Raw genomic sequence first — 21,040 nt, 5'->3', positions numbered from 1 at the left:
CCCAGGGGGGTCGGAGCTGGAATTGAACCCGAACCTCTGTACTGTGAGGTCGACCAGTGATCCACTGGTACACTGGGCCACCCTATAAATAACAATCTTACATTTATTACTATGATTATGAAAAGTTGATGTGCTGGAGAAAAAACGAGGGTGGATTAGGAATCGTCTACTTGCATCTCTGATTTAAAAATTGTGTAAAAGAAAGTAACATTGTTTCACTCATCAGTGTCTTACGTGTTTCATCCTTCACTGTTCTTTAGATTTTTAAATTACTGTATTCACTTTACTTACATTTTTCCCGTTTTACTGTGACACTGACAACAATATAGGGTGAAAGTAATTGGGCCTCCAACGATTTCAATCAAAATTTCGCTCTGAAATTACAATCAAGGAAGAACGTATCCCGGATGTTTAATTTGCACTTATTTCGTTTTAATAGTTACATTAACAGTCGAACCGAGTCGAGGTTGCAAACCCAGTAAGAAGTGTTGCTGTTTGTGAAGGGCGTGGCCGACGTGGACACGCGGTTTTTTTCCTATCTCTCACTGGCGATAAAACTTTCTAGTTTCTCGTGTCTCCCAAAAACCAAGTACAGTAACAACAGAGCACCCTTTTTGTTTCTTTCACTGTTGCTGAAAATCCCGACAAGGGCGAAAAGGAACGCCTTGCGCCACGCCCTCCACCTCGAGACATCTCGTCTCGCTAACTCACTCAAACGCGCTTTTCGCGAGGACATCAAAGTTCTACGTAGCAAGGATCGCGAGGACACTTTTTATACGACTGCGCCTCCTCTTTTCTCCACCATTTCCTACTTCCGGGTTGCTTCACCATCTACTTTTCGATTCTCTCGTCGCCATGGTGACACGTAGCAGCTACGGGTTCTAAGTTCCCACGGCAGTCCAAGCGTGTCCAACTGTGAACACGCGCACGGAGCCGTCACGCGCGTCCACGCGAGTCCACCTGAGTCCGGGAGGGCGTGCGAGACAGCCGCCTTACATCCGTGTGTGTGACTAGGTCTTCTTCGCAGCTCAGTCGCTACAAAGATTAAAACACACCAGACAGACATTTTTTTCTCTCTCGAGCTGAGCTGAGTTGATTATATCCAAATGGAAACAAAAGGAACATTTGGAAGCCCTTTCCACACGCCGAGGTGTCTGGCGGCGGCGGCACCAGCGGGGAAATCCAAGTTAACCCACCCGGGGAAGGCGATTCTGGCAGGTACGTGCGGATAATTTTCAAACTAAACTCACGTGAAGTGACATAAAATGTCGTCATGTATGCTTACTTTTACAATACTTAGCCGTACTTGGCGCCTTAAAGCCAATCTTGAACAAGTACGTCACCGGTTGCTCTTTATTCGTTCCTTCTCCCTTGTAGTCTTTAAAGTAATTGGAAAAAAAACCTTGTTCACTTAAGATTTTGTAAATATATCAAGTATACAGTATCTCTTTCACAGCACCAAATTGTATTTATAGTCAATCAAATCTCAGCTCTAATAGAGTTGTACACTTATGTAAATTACAGTCAACGTATTCATTTAATGGGACATTTCTGTAGGATAAATGTTTTTCACTAACTTTGAAGTAAGCAATCAATTAATCTATAAATATCAAAACCAACAACGTTATCCATATCGATGGTTGGATCAAAGTTGGTGCTGATGCAAATTGAGATTATTTGGCTTTTTGAGAAGGTCTGCAATAATCCCTCTAAAGAAGTATAGTATTTATCTGGCACAAAGATAGAGATATAGTATTAATCAGGAATTAGTTTACCCCACTCAGCACCCCACCTTTTGAACCCTTTCTTTCGAAAGGCACAGGGATGAGGTCAGTGTAGCTTTTCAGGCGGCCTAATCGGAATTTACCTGCTGTAGCAAATGTAATTTCATGACGCACACGGTCAGTTTCAACCAGGGCACTCTGCCCCTTAATGCGGTTGGAGAGGAGTGATACATGTAGGAAGGCAGGCCACTGGACAAAGAAGCGGTGATTAGAAGAAATGTTTTTTTTTTGTTGTTGTTCAATTTTGCCATGAAATAAAATTCTGCAGAATGTGCTCAGCAATAGGAGAGTACTTTGTTTAAAAACAAATAAACACACTTTTGAATAATATTACAATGTCAATTTAATCAAGTACCAAATACAAAGTTGCATATAGGTTGAACCGTAAAGAAACGTCAAGAATCGAAACATGCATGCAACTCTGTTGCAGGATCACGTCAGTCGACTGTTATGTTACTCTTTCAAGATGCTGTCTCTATATCTTATAACTTCATCTTTAAAATTGTACAGAGAAATTCAGAATGAAGTTCATCTGAGAAGGGCGGGCATGTGCCACAGAGCCACACTGCTGTTTCGTCTTGTAGGCCAAACTGACTAGTGGAATGCAATACCACAAAACATGAGAGTCCATTTCATTTATAAGATAAGATAAGAAAACCTTTATTTGTCTCACAATGGAGAAATTCCCAATTTACAGCAGCAAAGCTATGAAATGGACAAAGCAGAAGACAAAAAGTCTGTAAATAAATATTATTCATTCATTCATTCATCTTCCAAGCCGCTTGATCCTCACTAGGGTCGCGGGGGGTGCTGGAGCCTATCCCAGCTGTCTTCGGGCAGTAGGCGGGGGACACCCTGAATCGGTTGCCAGCCAATCGCAGGGCACATAGAAACGAACAACCATTCGCACTCACACTCACACCTAGGGACAATTTGGAGTGTTCAATCAGCCTGCCACGCATGTTTTTGGAATGTGGGACGAAACCGGAGCACCCGGAGAAAACCCACGCAGGCCCGGGGAGAACATGCAAACTCCACACAGGGAGGCCGGAGCTGGAATCGAACCCGGTACCTCTGCACTGTGAAGCCGACGTGCTAACCACTGGACTACCGGGCCGCCCTAAATATTATTATAAAATATAAATATAAGCATGTTAAAAATGGGTGAGTTGGGGGTAAGTCCAGGTTCTCAGTAGCCTGACAGCAGACGGCAGGAACGAGCAGCGGTACCTCTCCTTTTTGATATATTACACGTAATTGAAAAGAAATGGCTAATTGACAACCAAATGTGTCAACATGAATAATTGTACGGTTATTAGTCATGTGTATTCTGCTGTTTTTATTAAAGATTGTGTCTGTATTTTGACTCTATTTTGCCTTCTTGTGAGCTAGTTGTCGTTTCATGTCAGCCATGTTCTTTATGGCAGGGCGACCACCATTGGAAATTAGCCATTTGGCTAGCATTTGGTTCATTTACATTTTCTGATTGAAATGTTTATTAATGTCCCTCTGTAAGTATTCAAGAGAAAGATATTGGCTGAGCGATTTATTTGTGAGAGGCATTCATTTCCCGAAGTGGATGTCAGAGTGATGGGCTATCTTGGAGGAACGGCGCTATTTGTGTTTTATGTGTGCGAGACCCAGACAGAAAACGTTCTTTTCCATGTTGTCATTGCGGTTAGTGACTGCTTTAAACTGCTTGTATAAGATAAGAAAACCTTTATTAGTCTCGCAATGGAGAAATTAGTCTTATGGTGTTTTTTTTCTGGACTGTTCATGAGTCCTTGTTGTCGAGACCGCCCACGGTGCCGTTAATCAGAGTGCGGCAGGACTTTCAGGTGATTGGAGTGGAGATTTGAGTGGGGTTCCCGTGTGGAAACAGGCGGTCTGTTGATTTCAGCTTCGTGCGTGTCCACAGCATGTACACAACAAAGAGTACCGGTATACAGAAAAGTGGTTAAGATTGACTGACTGTCTGTGTCTTATGTGTCGTGTTGCGAGTATGTTATTATGACTCCAAGATGGCGCCGCGAGAGTGGCTGCCGCGAGAGTGGCTGCTTTTAACAGCTCCTCTACTTTTTGTTCTTCTACTTTATTCATTTCATAACTTTGCTGCTGTGTCTTGGGAATTTAATGACTCTGTAAATCTTTGAAGATTTAGAAAAAGAATCCAAGCGTTTATATCATTAAGTGTGATACATTTAAAAGAGTTATAACTTTATTGGTGATCCAGTGGTTAGCGTGTCGACCTCACAGTGCAGAGGTTTGCATGTTCACCCCGGCCTGCGTGGGTTTTCTCCGGGTACTCCGGTTTCCTCCCACATTCCAAAAACATGCACGGCAGGCTGATTGAACACTCTAACTTGCCCCTAAGTGTGAGTGTGAGCGCGGATGCTTGTTCGTCTCTGTGTGTGCCCTGAGATTGGCTGGCAACCGGTTCAGTGTGTCCCCCGCCTACTGCCCGAAGACGGCTGGGATAGGCTCCAGCACCCTCCGCGACCTTTGTGAGGATAAGCGGATCGGAAAATGAATGAATGAATGAATGAATATTACTTTTTCATGTATGTATGTGAACATAAGTATCAAGATGTACCAATTCCAGTGTCATGTCAGTGCTGATACCGCACGTCTGCACTTCCCCCAAAAATGCCCCAGTACCACCAACGTTATTGTAGTTAATGAAAACTAATGAGAAACTAAAACTGAAAAAAACATTTTTGTTGAGGAGATTGATAAATGAATACCTCTCATAATGTGTCAATCAAACGCATCTTTTCAAATTTTTTTTTTTTTTTTTACTCTACAGATGCTATATTCGATATCATGGTATGGCTCATGTGTACCGAATAATCAATCTGGTGAGTGCATTCTCAACATAGACTAGATTCCACACTCGACATAGTTGTGTCTTTCTCTGGAATTTTCCCTTGTTGCTTGATGCCATCCTTTCAATGGCCCCGTTGGGAATCTGTCAGCCCTCGGCAGCTTGATTGACTGGCAAGGGTCCCGGGTTGCACCCTCTTCCCCCTCCTCTCGCTGTAGCTCCTTTCCAGCCTGTCCATCCAGTTTTAGCAACGACAGCAGCGTTGCGCTGTCGCAACTCCTGCGGGCCTCCCCGTCCAAGATGCCGAGATAAAACCCAATTTAGGGTGAGAGTGACGGTGCATTTCCTTTCCAGTGATGTTGATGCGCAAGTGCAAAATCACGCAGTTGTCCATGCGGAAGGAGAAGATTCTCAAGTGCATGCCTGAGGGCGCCCCGAGTAGACAAAGCAAGGAGTAGAAGGTCAAAGCTTAATGTACTACGGCCCACATACATAGACAGCGAGTGGTGCACAATTGCCACTGCTTGCTTTGCTGCCATTGGTTCGTTCGGCTCCTCTCACTCCACTGGTGGTTGAAGTTGGGACACATAACAAGCGTGACTTTTAGGCCTGGGGGTTGAGAGGCCAAAGACCAAAAAAGACCTCCGTTTTGTTGTTTCTTTCAAGGCCTTTCTGTGACGGATGGAATGAACGTTTTTTCTGCAGCTACTTTTTTTTCTGTAGATTTTTAATGGTTTTGTAGAAATGTCACGTTTGCTCTATTCTTTGCTTTCTGAATCCTCAGGCAACCAGCAAGCCTCTCTGAGTGCTTGTCAACTCTCGGGCTCAGAGCGCTTGTCAAAGCGTGCGTTTATTCCCCGGCCCTTGCCGTCACCGCCCTCCGCACCTCCCCGGTTGACCAGCTTGTCACTGGTTTGCAGTGGAAGTGACTCAGCTCAATGTTTCGTTTGGGTTGAGCTCTTTCATGTGCATGCCTTGACAGCACTGACAATGGTCGTATTAATTTATTTACGAAAACTCACCAAACCACTCCTTTCAAAGTCGACCTGCAGGTATTTGTTTATAGAGTTCAATATCTGTCAGTGTATTGATTTTCAGATAATTACTTCTCTTCAATCTTCAGGGCCTTTTTCGCCTCTGATAAACTGTATTTTCCGCACCAGAAGGCGCACTGGATTATGAGGCGCACTTTCAATGAATGGGCTATTTTTTTCCCACTGTTTTTTTTTTGTTTCCCATTTTTCCCATATATTGGATGCACTGGATTATAAAACGCAATCTACAATGCATCCACTAGATGGAGCTACGCTCCTTCCTTTTGACTTTGGAGGCGTTCATGACCGCCGCCGAAAAACATAAATTAATGATTACTTCAATGAAACTACAAAAATCGGAAATGATGCATCAAAACAGAAAATCAAGCGAGGAAATCACAACATAAATTCTATTAACACAACGTTGTAAGCATGCCTCCAGCAAGGAGCCATTTTGGGGTCGACATATCACTGTAATGACCATACACAAGGCGCACCGGATTTTAAGGCGCGCTGTGAGCTTTGAATAAAATGGAAGACTTTTCGGGGTGCCTTATAGTGCGGAAAATACGGTATATATTTTTTCCATTTTCTTTCTTTTTCCAGTAACATTTTAAAATCACAACACAGATTAGCTTGCATAGCTCCACAGTCCCAAAGTGATACTCATCCTGTGCTGAATGATCGGACGTTCTGATTATCAAATCTTATGTGATGAGCATATTGATCTGATTGGCCAAACGAGTGAACAATAATACTTGAGTTGCCGTATATTCATGTACAATCTTGGACGACACGTGTGCTTCTTGCCTTCGCATTCGTTTCACCAGTTCTCAAAAAAAAAAAAATCAACGTTTACATTCGACTTGTCATCAAGAAGAATCCGTAAGCCACGAGGGCGGGACAGAGCGAGCCTAAAAAGGGAGGAAGGCTACACACCAAAATGAATCATTCTTTTCATCTTCCACGCCGCTGTAAATATTACAAGTCTTATCTATAGGAAGCCCTTCCTCTGGCTTCATTCTTCTCATTTAAATACGGATAGAATCATATTTTCCTCCAGTCTCATCCCAAGAGAATTTCAAAGGAGCAACACGTGGATTAATAATGAATCCATACATGTATTTATTAATCGTCTGGCACATGCACACACAAGCATGCACGATGATGGCTCAGCATTATTGATTGTTTGGAAGTTAATCGTATTTGCCTTTTGGTTGTGATGTAATGGAGCGAATCGTTTTTAGAGATTGATGTAATCAACCTGACTTAAGGTACGCGTCATTTATTTTTTCTAAAAGGAAGGTTGTTGTGAGCAAATGTGTGGCTGATCATTAGGGTCACCGAAGCAGGCAGAAGCGGGTCTTGAGAAAATCTTCCTCCCCGTCAGCTGCTTATTGGCTTCCTCGCCTTGCATCTCTTGGGCGATTTTAGTCAGGCTAATTTGCAAATCCCAATTTCGATGCAATAAATAGTTGATTGAATTCTATTTATAAACGTTGGACAAGACCGATACTCTATTCACGTGTATGATATTCAATAGCAATTTGCAGCTAAATTTTAAAACTGCAGTGCTATCTCCAATCATGACCCTACACACGAGTTTTTCAAGATATGATCCAGCGCTCTGTTTTTTTTTTTTTGTCTTTAGTTGCAAGCAAAAAGTTTAGTTATGTGCATGAAATGGTCGCAGCAAAATTCCCAAGAAGTGGCAGAGGTTGCTCGATTTAATCAGGCATGACTAGCTCATTCAGAACTGACAAAAATCTGCCATTTTGTTCTAAACATTAAAACTTCATCAGGTAAAACAAAGATTTTAAAAAACAATTTCCTTTTTGGAATTTTATTCTCCCAAATATCGAAATCGGGATCAGACTAAAAAAAAAAATCCAAATTGGGTTTTTAAATAAGATAAGATATCAAGTGCAGGCCAGTGCAACAAAAGAGTCATAAATAACCGACACATTTCTTGAATATTAAAATAAGCGTTAGTTGCAACCCCGGTATGTTGTGTTTAGAAGTAGGGGGAGAGTGTTTTTCCCTTTTTTTCATCCAAGCAGCCTGTTTCTGTGTCATGTGAAAAAGCAGTTATTCTTTTATCTCTGTCTCTTTGCACCAAATATCACTCCAGTGCAATTTCCATTTCTTTCTGGGCCTAATAGCAAGCGTCAAGGATCTATGTGAACATATTGATTTTATGACCGTGTGAGACGAGTCACTGGTGGCAGGGGGTGAGGATGGAGGATGGGAAGGTGCTTGCAGCGCAGGTTGAATATCAAGATTAATGGCTATTTGGCACATATAACCCACGTTTTCCCATGGCCGCGGCACTCATTTAAAGTGTGTTTGTTGTTGTGAATGTGTGCCAGACTGCAAACGCAGACCAGACAAGCCCAGATGGATTGGCTTCACAGAATCTTCGAGTCTGAAGATTCGACACACGTGCCATACTGGCTGCAGGCTCGTCGCTTGTTTTCTTTCGTGCTCATGAATGAGGTTGATTGTATCCCCTCTTGCCCGAGAAGCAGTGACCCGATTAGGCAACATCATCACGGCTGGTATGAAGGGTGGGGAAGAAGATCATGTGACTTCTGTTAACCGTTTGAGGGCTGGCGTGTCCGAAGGATTATTGAGATCACGAGGCTCACCGTTCTTTAGATATATAATATAAGTTTTGGAAGGAAGCTTCCTGGACTGGTGTCACAAAAGATGCACAGTATCTCAAATCCAAATGACAACTTTTCCCATAATTTAAAACCCTGACAACAAAACTATGATATGAACTGCAATGTGAATTTTGAGAACTGAGATACAATTTCCGGTTATTTTCTGACACCCCAAAATGTTTGAAATTGACACTTACTCATTGGCCACAAAAATACACTTGTACAATCAGAACATGGCCAATACAAAAAAACACACACAAAAAAAGACCATATTGCTAATTTCTGATGACTGTAGCGGTTCACACAGAACACCGGGCTGTGATCAATTTCTACTCCTCACAATTTATGTGAAATTTTTATCCAGGCTGGCGTATATTTTTACCGCAGCACTTGATTGGATTGAAGTAAAAAAAAAAAACTAAAAAAAAAAAAACATCTCGCCTTTATTTATTTCCCTTAAATTAAATCAGTTCATGCACCAGATGGGATGATGAAATTGATGGAAGTAACAATATGGTGAGTAAATGTGATATAGTCATGTTAGGATGTGGAAATGTCTGGAATCCACTTGTGTGTTATGAATGAATGGCTGTAAAGCGTTTTTATTTCCTTGTCAATGGCGTTTTGCTTTCATTTTCCAACACTTTGTGATGTCTATCCTTATGTGTGTTAGCAGATAAAGTGTGTGTATGTGTGTGTGTGTGTGTTCGTCTCATTGAGTTAATGGAGGGTCTTGGCCTGTGTAATGGAGCCCCTCCCAGCAGGCGCCATGATTTAATTAATGTCATCCTTCTCTGTGTCCTCCCTCCTTCCCATGTGACTCATCTGTATCGTGCCTTCGATAGGAGGCTTTAGGACAGCCTGCCTTTGTGAAATGGGTTCATATTTTATTATTTTCTCTTGCTTTCATTTTAGTCATAGGCGAACTTAATAAACCCCACTATTCTGCCCCCAGTGGTTGCATTAAAGTGCAGTGCAGTGCCCCCGAGTGGAGGAAGCAGTTAAAACCACCCAAAACGGCATTACAGTGCAGTGCAGTGCCCCTAGTGGTTGAAATAGTTAATACCGCCCAAAAAGCAGTGGGGTAGCCATTTTGAATCATAAGATTAAGAAAACCTTTATTAGTCTCGCAATGGAGAAATTCCAGATTCACAGCAGCAAAGTTATGAAAGGAAGAAGTAGAACAACAAAAAAATAGGAGCTGCTGGAAAGGCAGCCACTCACAGGTGTGTGATCACATCCACTTCCATCCTCTTTCTTCTGACAAGTTCAGGGACAATCTTTTTACTCTTCTGCCCTAACCATGTGTTTTATATGAGAGCATGGTGTGTAGACAGTGAGCTAAACAATCCTTTTCATTCATTAATTCATTCATTCATCTTCCGAACCGCTTGATCCTCACTAGGGTTGCGGGGGGTGCTGGAGCCTATCCCAGCTGTCTCCGGGCAGTGACGGGGGACACCCTGAATCGGTTGCCAGCCAATCGCAGGGCACACAGAGACAAACAACCATCCACGCTCACACTCACACCTAGGGACAATTTAAAGTGTTCAATCAGCCTGCCATGCGTGTTTTTGGAATGTGGGAGGAAACCGGAGCACCCGGAGAAGACCCACGCAGGCCCGGGGAGAACATGCAAACTCCATACAGGGAGGCCGGAGCTGGAATCGAACCCGGTACCTCTGCACTGTAAAGCCGACGTGCTAACCACTGGACTACCGGGCCGCCGCTAAACAATCCTTCCATAAAAATATAAAACGGTGGATTCTCATCTTTGTGTTTTTATTGGAGTATTGATTAGCTCACTGTCTACATCATGCTCTCATATCAAACACATGGTTACGGCAGAAGACCCACATGTCCTCATTGTGACTCATCTGAGTGGTTTGGGTGTGGGTTTGATTCATCTTCAACCAGCTCATTCCTCCTGCTCACTCGCCAGCCTGGCTTTCAATGTTTATGGAGGGAAAGTCATTTTGCAACGATCTGTGATGTCACGGCACCTTGTTGTCATGCAGGCAGAGGTCGCTGCAACATGCAGCCTGAAGCTAAGCTTGCTAAACGAAGACCGGTGTTTGTCGCCAATTTTAAAGCTGTCTTCACTTGGATTTGACAAGATATTCTAATTTTTCCAGGTGGCATTGCTGGCGGCATCGAGATTTGCATCACCTTCCCCACGGAGTATGTAAAGACTCAATTGCAGCTGGACGAGAAGGCCAACCCTCCCAAATACAGAGGAATAGGTGAGTTTAGAGAGTGTAATGCCAATTGCAAATTAAATTTAAAAAAATGTTTGTTTGCAAAACACAGTCAGATATCAGTTCAAACATTATAAAAGTAGACAGGATAAAAAATATACATCTATAAAAGTAAAAGCTCTGCTGCCGCTCGGGAGCTCGTTATCTAATTACATTCCCAGGTGCATTAGTATTCCTGGATGTCTCTGCGAAGGTTTATTTCACTTCAACATACGCAAACACAAACACAAACACGCAGGATCTGTTGACATGCTCCGCATCTTGGGGAACATGCTAATGAGTGCTCCTGAGTCCTGACAGCTGGTGCCTCTTCTGCTCACCGGTGTGTTCCTTCACCGCGGTAGTTTTTCCTTGTCAATTTCCTTAAAACGTTTCACGTGTAGCCCACCGTTTGCTAACAGAGTTGCTGTTAGCTAAATAAACAAACAAAGCGCTTTGTTTGTTGTGAAAGCACTGTGTGAATAAAGATGTATTGTACTGCATTCATTTCGTAGTCTATGAACAAGTTCAGTTGATCTCAAAAGAAAGTTTGTGAAATCATGTTTGTTTATTTTTTCAGATTTTTTTTATTATGAAGCCTGTTTAATTTTCCTTTGTCAACAAATTTTAACAAATCTTTTCGGAGATGAAAGTAAACCTATCTGTATTATAATTCATATAATATTAAAATAATGTGTAATCATAATACATTTAGGAATATTTATGAATTAACGGTTAGGTAAGCTACAGGTGATTTTTTTTTTTCTGAAAGGTCATTGCTATAAACTGCAACGCATGGTAAAATACGTATTGCGCAAAATTTATCGGCTAAGCTTCCCTGAAAAAAGAAAATGCTGTACTGTGAAAGTAGTCAAGATATATACTTTTAAAATCAGTGTCAAAATTAAAGCCGATCAAATTTTGCTGTTGACCATTGTTAGAAAAATCTCACAGCACACAACCAAACAAAAATGCCACAAAAAGTATACATTATCTACTGAAAAAATGATCGCTCCAATTTACTTTTTTTCTGTCACCATATCATACCTAAATTTAAAAAAAGATTCCTTGTAGTAAATAGATAATTTTCAGACCAACTTAGTGAAATTGAATCAAATTGCCCCGTCACACCCGATGATCTCCTTTCTATCGTCTAGGTGACTGCGTAAAGCAGACGGTGCAGAGTCACGGTGTCAAAGGACTCTACAGAGGACTCAGCTCGCTGCTGTATGGCTCCATTCCCAAATCCGCAGTCAGGTAGGCAATAAATCCGAAACACAAGTGGTCTTTTGTAAAAGGGATCAGCCTTTGGAAACAGGATTTCATTAACTCTTCTCAATGATCTGATATGCTTCCCACTAGTTAAACACCGCTTATTACCAACGTCATAAAACTTTATTAACACAAGGAACACATGACAGCATCAGCTTTGCAGTTGCATGTTGTGGTCGAAAGGTTCAACATCTTTTTAGTGTCATCCCCTTTTTTGACTGCTTGCTGCTGGAAGGCTTGAGTAAAAGAACAGCGCGCGGCTGCCGTCATCTTACCTGGAAGCGCCAGCTCACGCAATCCAATTATTCTGGCCCATTACCCGCCACGCATAGCAGAAATGCCAGGCCACTCTCGAGAGTAATGGTGTTGTTGTTCTCTCATAGCAATGGCATTTACCTCCTGTCAAATGCAAAAAGACGCACACACACAAGCAGACATGCACACTGAATAAAGCCAAGGCATGGGGTTTACTCTCTTTTTATTTTGCATTGTTTGCATACCTGTGTGTGTGTGTTCTGCTGAAAGATGGCGTTCGTCCTTTTGATGGTTAGGCAGGTCCAGTCAAGCAGAGCAAAGATGCCACTCAAAGCCAGACAGAGTCTCAGTGGGTCACATAGTGTGTGTGTGTGTGTGTGTGTGCATGTGTGTGTGTGTGTGTGTGTGTGTGCGCGTGCGTGCATGTGGAGAGGTGCGGGGGGGGCAATTTGTCACTTTGTTTATATATGTTCATGGGAACCATGTTGAATTTTAAACCACAATAGAAACATTTTGACAGAGTGAAGTGGAACAGTTTAATGTTGTGACCGACAGCCATTGCTCAGCTCATGGAGCCAAACAAACAAGAAAACCAGGATTTTGCGGACCGAAATATGTTTGCTTTTTGACACCACAAACTCTAAAAAATATAAACAAGATCGAGGAAGGGCTTTTGATTTGACATCCACTTTTTACTACCAGACACATTTTTGATACCGTGCATATTATGCTTACATTGTTGGATTGTGAGGTATCTAAACTTACCAGACTTCCAACGCATTGGCATTTCTTTTGGACATGATCGCTGTGACATGGTGAGATTCACGATCTTATCTTGATTTTCTTCTCAAAAGCTGTGCTGATATCAAATGCACGGTGATGCGACGCCACCATCGACGGGGTTCTGTCGGTCATTGCAGTGGTTTAGAAACCTTCACTTACGGCTGCAAGTGTCTATACAGTGCAGTGTTATTTTTCTTATTAAAACACATCAGACATTGTTTTCATGAGTGGATTAATGCATTTGCATTCATTTTAATTGCGAAAGTTGATTTGAAACACAAAGTGATTTGAGTTGTGCGCATGATCGCAGAACAAATTAACCCATAAACCAAGCTTGCACTGTCCAAGAAGCGCTTTAAATGTTGCCGTTGAGCCATTACGCTGGCGGGCCTCCTACTTCATGTAATTAGTTTGATGCCAGCATCGTTATCAAGCAAATACATCAACTTTCTCATTTAATGTCAATATCAATCAGCCACGTGATGAGCCGCAATGATAAAAGGCTGATGTCAGGCACTTAGCTAATACGTACGTATGCTTTCAGATGAGATTGTAGAGAAGAGCATGTGAAATCGTTTCAGCTAATTTAGCTCAAAGGAAGATTTTCTGGAGGTATGATCTTAAAGAAATTACTCAAAAACAGCAGTGACGTTCGCCTATTTTGACAGAGTAACACTATTTTATTTTATTTTGTTGGTCTTATTTTGTATCTCAGTCTCTTTGTTTCATTTAATTGTGTATCTATCCCTTTAGTCATTTTTAAGTGCTTTTTTTTTTTACTCCCATCTTCCATCTCATCCACCCTCATTACTTTACTCTGCGACTCTCCCCATCACCCGCCCACCCCTTTGTTCTTTATCCCTCCCTCCATCCCATTAAGTGATTGCATGCACGCCATCATGTTCCTCAAAGTCTCTTCCTGGGTCATCCAAAAGGCAGGCCGAGAATGGACGAGAGAGCAGCGGTTCTCTTCATCCCTTCATCATTTCATTTGTCCCAACACTTCCCAAATGTCATACACAATAGGAAAAAAATGTGTCATTGGACAGCTAGCCCCTACATGTTTGGTGAATGCCAGAATTGTTAAATTGCTCCATGTACAGCACTTTGTATGCAGCGATGGCTGTTTGAAAGTGCTCCATAAATACAGTTGAGACGTCTTTTATTTTTTTCCCACCCTGAAATTTTAGGGGTGCAATTAGAATATTTAGTGGCACACACTTTATATTTACTTGCAACGTAAATACTGATCCCACTCATTTTCACCACATTACTGATATATATATATATATATATATATATATATATATATATATATATATATATATATATATATATATATATATATATATCTTTGTGAAGCCATAACGTTTTGATCCAGCTCTTGGGTTTCTATTTCTTCAATTGTGCAGGTGTTTCTTGAAGTCTTGAGTGTATTTCTCAACTCCGCTCCTTTACTTCATTCCCCTCGCTGAAGCTGACCTTGTCCAAAGACCCTTTAATGAAGGTTGTTCAGCGCTCTGACTCATCTCGGCCTGTCAGCCAGGATACAACGGCACGTTCTAACCAAGGAAACCTGGACTGCTTACGTTGGCAGTGAAACTTTACAAGCCACATTGGCAGCCAGACAACGTCTTGACAGTCCAATTGAGTGAAAAGTGAAATGTCACAGGGTTGGCACTCAAGTGCACTGCCGTTTGCTTTTTTGGGGGGGCCAGATGTGCAAAGAGAGATTAAAGTCGTTACCTTGACTTCTAGGAAGGAGTGTGAGACGATGAGTGCGACAGAAGAGCAGATGTGGAGAGTTAATGAGCAGAGGAAAATCCTGCGATAAACAGGCAGATGGAGTTAGAAAGACACAGTGGGTATGGGGGACCTATTAGGAAATCGAGTAAACAAGTTAAGATAAATTGAATGGAAGAAGCCAAACAAGAAAACATCATAAGTCTGTCCTCCCTCGCCGGCCTTTATTTTATTTTATTTTTTAAATAGATTTACTGGGAAGGGCATGCAGCATTCTGCTGAAGCAGTCTATAAATAACCCCCTTGTAAAGGACGCGCTGGTACCACAAAGTCTGATTGCGTTGTCACTTAGAGCTCAGCTCCCTCTTTCTCTTTCAACCTGGCCTGGCCTCCATTGCAGCCGTAAACGGTTCATTTTTCAAGAAGGACCATTTAGAGATCCCAGAGCTTTGTGTTCGGTTTGGTGAGTGGTTACTACAGTGGACAGTTTATGTTATCGGGTTCCAGGGTGCATGAAAGGGTTAATACGCATGTTGTCTTTTGGGATGGGCTTTAGCCTCGCTTGCATGGAAAGGTTTTACGCACTTCTCAGTGCGTGATGGTGGAAACAAATTCTTCCTCAGGCTTTTTTTTTTTTACATTGTAGGAACCTCCATTTTGTCTCTAGGATGATACACATTTTTTACACATTTTTTAAAAATATGATTTCTATAATTTGACTTAAACTGGGAGGTGGGGAGTAATGGTCAGTAAATCTCATTTCAACTCATCTTTATTTGTAGCGCACTTTCGGTTGGTGGTTTTAAATCATTTTGTGCATTAAGCTCAATTTACCTGTAATCTTTAATCATGCTGAGACTGAGAGATGTATTTGCATTTTTAGTATTACTACCATAAAGAAAAGTAAAAACAATATGCTACCATATTGAAGTTGTAATCTGATTATTTTGGATATTTTCAAGATTTTAAAAAAAATTACAACAAAAAACTCACATTATGACATCTCGAACCTTGTACGAGTAGTTAACTTTTTCTTTCTTTCAGGCTTGACCTAATACTCCTTTCTTATATTAAAAAATATTCCCTTCATTAACACATTTTTGGAGCTTGTTGGATCTCATTAAATTATTACTTGAAGCTAATTAAGTGTCCCTGGAGTGTTTTCTACAGCCTTTTAAAATGTTACTGGACTAATCTGTGACATCCGTCGTGTTCTACATTTGTTTGAGTTCAGGTTTGGAGTATTTGAGTTCTTAAGTAACCAAGCAAGGGACGAGTCGGGTCGACTGGACAGCACTCGAGGTCTGCTGTGTGGGCTCGGAGCCGGTGTGATGGAGGCCATGTTGGTGGTTTGCCCCATGGAAACTATCAAGGTATGTGACAAATTGTAAAGTGCATTCAATGAAAAAAAACCTCAAACGACGTGACCAAACGTGCTTATTTTTATTTTACCAAGGTTAAATTCATCCATGACCAGACTTCAGCAAACCCCAAGTACAGAGGCTTCTACCACGGAGTCAGAGAGATCGTCAGAGCTCAAGGTACAGGTCTGCTGCCATCAACATGGTTTATGCGCCATCTACTGGTCGAACTTGGTGCACTGCAGCTCAACCTCATGCCTCGTCCCACAATGACGATTTTTGACATCTTCTTTTACGCTTCCAACAGGTTTAAGAGGGACCTACCAGGGTCTCACCGCAACAGTGCTTAAACAAGGCTCCAACCAAGCCATTCGCTTCTATGTGATGACCTCGCTCAAGAACTGGTACAAAGGTCAGAAGACTGAAAGGGATTTTTAAAAAGTGGCTAGTTTAGGATGAAAATGGCATTTTGCTTCGTTTTTTTGCCTCCTTGAACTTTGCTAAATGCACCGCTAACCGAAACGGCAGCATCCAGCACATCCCATAAACATATCACTGGTATCTGGTCGTATGCCACAATTTATTTGGTCCATATTTTTTCGGTCAGTCCTCACATGTCTTTGACTTTTTTTTTCTTCACATTTTTGACTAATCTAAAGTTTTGTTGCTTGCTCTCTTTGCCGATGCAATGCTAATGGTTGAACAAACATGCCGTTTGGGAGCGTTTCCTGAAAAATTATGATTGTGGAGGTGAAAGGATTCCGCCCGACACCAGCAATATGAACATGGGATTTTATACATTTTACATGGATGCGCTCAAAGTCGAACCCGCAGGCCATTTGGAGTTCACTGCCTTTTCTAATCATAAATTAAAAGCATGGGCCACATCAGAAGGTTGTGACTTGTAATGACTCTGTGTTTCTGGTATTTTCAAACTTAATGTTAAATGAAACAAACTATCGTCTCTCCAAGCCGCATTTTGATTGTTGTGAGAATGCACTTCCGCCGACAAAGCGTGACGTTACTCGCGAAGGATACGTCACAGCAAGTAAACACATTGGCTTGGGCGGTTTGTTTGGCCAAGCCGCAGTGAAGAGCTTGGTCTCCAGGCCCGTTTTCTTTGTGGGCGTGGCTTGCCAGGCTCTAAAACTACATTACAATATATCACAATAATACTAACAACTCTTTGCTTGTTTTTTTCTTCCTTCTTTTCATTTCATATAATGTATTATTGATTATTAATATGTTGAACAAATACTGTAATAGCCTCTTCGTTGTGTCTTTCTCCCTGGTTAGCTCCTCTAGAGTTTTGCCACTCGTGATTGTTAAGGGCTTATTGTTCTCTCATGTCTTGTCGCTAGGGGATGATCCCAATAAATCAATCAATCCTGTGGTGACTGGAGCCTTTGGCGCTATCGCCGGAGCGGCAAGCGTCTTTGGAAACACTCCGCTAGATGTCATCAAGACAAGGATGCAGGTACGAAGTTTCGGACTCCCTTTACGACAGCGATGTTGTTTGTGTGTGTTGCCGGCATTTTGAATGTTTGAGTTGCGTTTCCTTCCAAAGGGCTTAGAAGCACATAAGTACAAGAGCACACTGGACTGTGCGGTGAAGATTCTGCGACATGAGGGCTTGGCAGCGTGAGTCAGAACTTGCTTTTATTCTTCTTAGTTGCCGTTGGTAGTGGCAAAAAAAAATGCTATGTTTTTGTGATGTAGAAATTATGAGAGGAGTATCAATCATTTCAAAACTTGGTCCACCGTTAAATGTGACCGGTATATAACCTGTACAACACCGTTGGAAAAATCTCCTAAACGCATGTGGGAATATGTGTTACAGCGTGGTCAAACCAAGTTTTTTTTTTGTGGGGGCATGCGCTTAGTTCCTTAAAAGTCTGTTTGGTGGAAACCACAACGCTGTTTATCGCCAATATTATCATGCTCTGTAGGCTGTTTTGTTTTTCAGCTGGAACTCGGACCCTAGACACAGTGAAGGGAGTACGAACAATTTTAATATAGCAGTCAGTGTTATAGCAAAAACATTTAAGGCTTTTGCTATAATGTTCAGTGAGCAATGGTGACGGAGTTAAGTGACAGACAAAACAATTAAATGTTCGTCCATTAGATCGCACAAGATACATAACCTGCATTCACTTTTTTTTTTGCGTGGTGCCAGACACTATATTAGATACCCCTCGCGCCACCCTAATGTACGTAACTAAAATAATAGGAACACCTCTCAGTAGGATCAAGTTCAGCTCTCCACTTTAAATTACACCCAAAATATTGTTCATTGAACCATGGCACCTACTATTTTTTTTTTTAATATTCTACTTTCTTCTGTGCTCGACAATAGTTTCTATAAGGGGACCGTTCCTCGTCTGGGTCGCGTATGTCTGGATGTGGCCATCGTTTTCATCATCTACGAGGAGGTGGTCAAGGTTCTGAACAGAGTGTGGAAGACGGAGTGAGCGGCAAGACGGCCGCTTCCCTGCTCTTGCTACTTCGGACACACACATCCCACTACGGTTTGCTCTTTTATCATAAATGTTAAGTGCCGAGGTTCAGAATGTTCACGTGATTACAGAAACTCAAAAGAGCCATGTCGGTCCTTTGTTGCCATCCAGTGGACATCCGGGGATGTGCGGCTCAACATGAAGAATTTATTCAACAACGTAACTGTCGTAAAATATGGAGATGTATGTTGTGGAATCAACTGTCATTTTCATACATTTTAATCATATTTCATCTTAAAATAATACTTGACTCTTGCGGTGGTTGTCATTATGCGGCTGCATGCTTTGGGCATTCATTCCGATAAACTACAGTCGCATCCATAAACAAAGCCTTTAATCGAATGATTTTATGATTTAAAGACACGGTTTATATTTATACATTAATTTTATTCCCATAATGATCATGTAATTGTAAAATATGGAGATGTTTTATCACAGTGTCAGATGGAAAACATGAAAAAGGTATTTAAGATGGGGTCTATTTGGAACAGTATTTATTGATTTGAATGTGCTGTATCTGTATGTTAAAAATTAGTTATTGCTGTATTGTCATTGTCTTTGTCCCTAAAATTCCATTCTGGATTTAAAGGTGTATTAAGATGTTAAAATATAAATGTATTCTCTTTGGATATCCAATTGCTGCATTTAAATTTGAACTGACACGCAAATGAAGACCTCCAAGTGCTTTTCACCTTAGTAGACTGTTTTCTTATGTGTCTTTGGTTTACCTTTTCCTTTTTTAAAAAGCATGTTCATGATGAAGGGTTTTTTTTCAGTGTTGTGGTTTCTGGAAAATGTAGAGGAAATTGTACAAAAGAAAAAAAAAGTAACAATTTGAGTTAAACTTTACATTCATATCAAATCAGGCATATTTGTGACAAATTCAGCACAAAAACGAAACAAAATATCTGTGCTAGCTTTTAAGTATATCTTTTTTTGGACAAAATCCTTCTAAATTCTCCTGAGAACAGGATCTTTCTGTGCCATGCCTCACAGGTTGCTTAAAAGGGTTCACTGATGTGCCTTTTGGGTCAATATCGATATGAAGTATCTTTATGTGTCCTGACAGACTGATATTTTCTGTGACATAACAACCAGCATATGTCTTTCTTCTACAAGGCTAAAAAGTATTTACACTTTACATGTACCGTAATTCTCATCATATTTGATTTGTAGCCGGGTGTTGTCAAGTTTAACATGTCCACCCTGTCTTGGGAAATATCACTTGCTGTAAAAACCTTACACAGTACGGCGTCAGCTATTTGACGGTTTCCTAAAAAAATATTATGTGGTACTTTGTCCAACACGAATTTCTAATTTCCAATAAAATCTAGTAAATACAATGCAGTTCAATGAAAACTACCTTTTTTGGGGGTAGGGGGTGAAATAAGAAGGTCTCAAAGGCACCTCATAGTGATATTGACTCATTTCTGTACTGTAGCTACTATTGCTGTTTTGAATGGTATTCATGTGACATTCCTGGCGAGCACGTTAAAAAAACGTGTCCCTCTATTATGACTGAATATTTTTTGTGGGTTTTTTTTTCATACGGCCAAAGAAAATGCGTCTACAGTATTCCCTTTGTACCGCAGGTTCATGTGTTCATGTCTTTATTAAGAAGCCTTTGTGCAATAAATATCGTCCTCCTCTTATCTTGGTTTAATTAACATTCATACTTGTAAAAAAAATGTATATATTTTTTTCTTGTCATCCAAAAATATATACATTTACCCATCTAAATAGTCACATTGCAAAGAAATTTCTTGAATTCCGCTTTAAAAGCACTTGTACTGACTTATGTTTAACACCATTGCATTTTGGAGGTGATGTCCAAATAATCCACGGAAGGCAGGTAGCCAAAGATTTAAACAGGGAACTCTTTGTTTCACATTTGGCTGATGTTCATGTCATTTGTTAGCTTTTTCTCGCGAGCTTATGTCCTCTCTTGAGGAGAAAAATGGGGCGATGTGTGTTATATAAATACACAGTCTGGTAATAGAAATGTAATCGAACTGGTGGCAATGTAGCAAAAGCTTCATTTTGTGTAGCATCAAACACTGGAGCAATTATCTCCCTTTGGAACTCACCCAGTGATGAGAGAGCGCTCCTCTCTGTGCACAACGAGGTTTTATGAGAAGCCTCCATTCAGCCCATCATTATTATCATCACTATCTCCCCTTTGTCATTTTGTTCTCTGATGGTGCAGAGATGTTTAATCCAATAAAATGGGCCAAATCTCTCATGGCTCGTTTTGTGTCGGTATCATCAAAGCAACGAGCAAGCAAGCTTTGGGAAGCGAATCTTCTGATTTGCATATAAATGCATGGAGTAACTGAAATGTTGTGCTTCACTCACACAGATTCTTCGGCTTTGATGTGTGTGACTTGCAGTCATATGTTCTTTATCCTCTGACTAGAACGACGAATAGTGCCGTCCTGTTGAGCTGGGAGGTATTGAGAAGTTGTCATTGAACGGCATATCCGTCTGGGTATTATGAAGTGCCATTTTTTTTAATTTTATTTTTTGCTAATTATCTCTTTGAGCGCCATTGACATGAAATGCCGT

At 41.2% G+C, this 21,040-nt stretch overlaps 1 protein-coding gene across 2 annotated transcripts; it reads left to right on the top strand.

The window, feature by feature from the left end:
- The first annotated feature begins 571 nt into the window (after positions 1–571).
- On the top strand, positions 572–20,127 carry si:dkey-178e17.1 (tricarboxylate transport protein B, mitochondrial). Of its 2 annotated transcripts, none has more exons than XM_052067269.1 (9): positions 572–1,218; positions 10,444–10,551; positions 11,703–11,802; positions 15,833–15,971; positions 16,055–16,139; positions 16,267–16,371; positions 17,321–17,436; positions 17,527–17,600; positions 18,316–20,127. In XM_052067269.1, the coding sequence occupies exons 1-9, from the start codon at positions 1,107–1,109 to the stop codon at positions 18,428–18,430; spliced, it is 954 nt and encodes a 317-aa protein (XP_051923229.1). In that variant the 5' UTR covers positions 572–1,106; the 3' UTR covers positions 18,431–20,127. The 2 variants fall into 2 exon arrangements, with proteins under 2 accessions (XP_051923229.1, XP_051923230.1); XM_052067270.1 differs by lacking the exon at positions 572–1,218 and adding an exon at positions 4,576–4,642.
- The last annotated feature ends 913 nt before the right edge of the window (positions 20,128–21,040 follow it).

Source organism: Hippocampus zosterae, chromosome 6 (assembly GCF_025434085.1).
Source record: "Hippocampus zosterae strain Florida chromosome 6, ASM2543408v3, whole genome shotgun sequence".
In the NCBI taxonomy this organism is placed as follows: domain Eukaryota; kingdom Metazoa; phylum Chordata; class Actinopteri; order Syngnathiformes; family Syngnathidae; genus Hippocampus; species Hippocampus zosterae.
This window is presented reverse-complemented; position numbering and strand designations above follow the sequence as displayed.

Coding starts and splice junctions, on each gene's coding strand:
- si:dkey-178e17.1 (XM_052067269.1), top strand. CDS start 1,107: ATGGAAACAAAAGGAACATTTGGAAGCCCTTTCCACACGCCGAGGTGT. Junction 15,972..16,054: donor GCCCCATGGAAACTATCAAG/GTATGTGACAAA, acceptor TATTTTACCAAG/GTTAAATTCATCCATGACCA. Junction 17,437..17,526: donor TCATCAAGACAAGGATGCAG/GTACGAAGTTTC, acceptor TTCCTTCCAAAG/GGCTTAGAAGCACATAAGTA.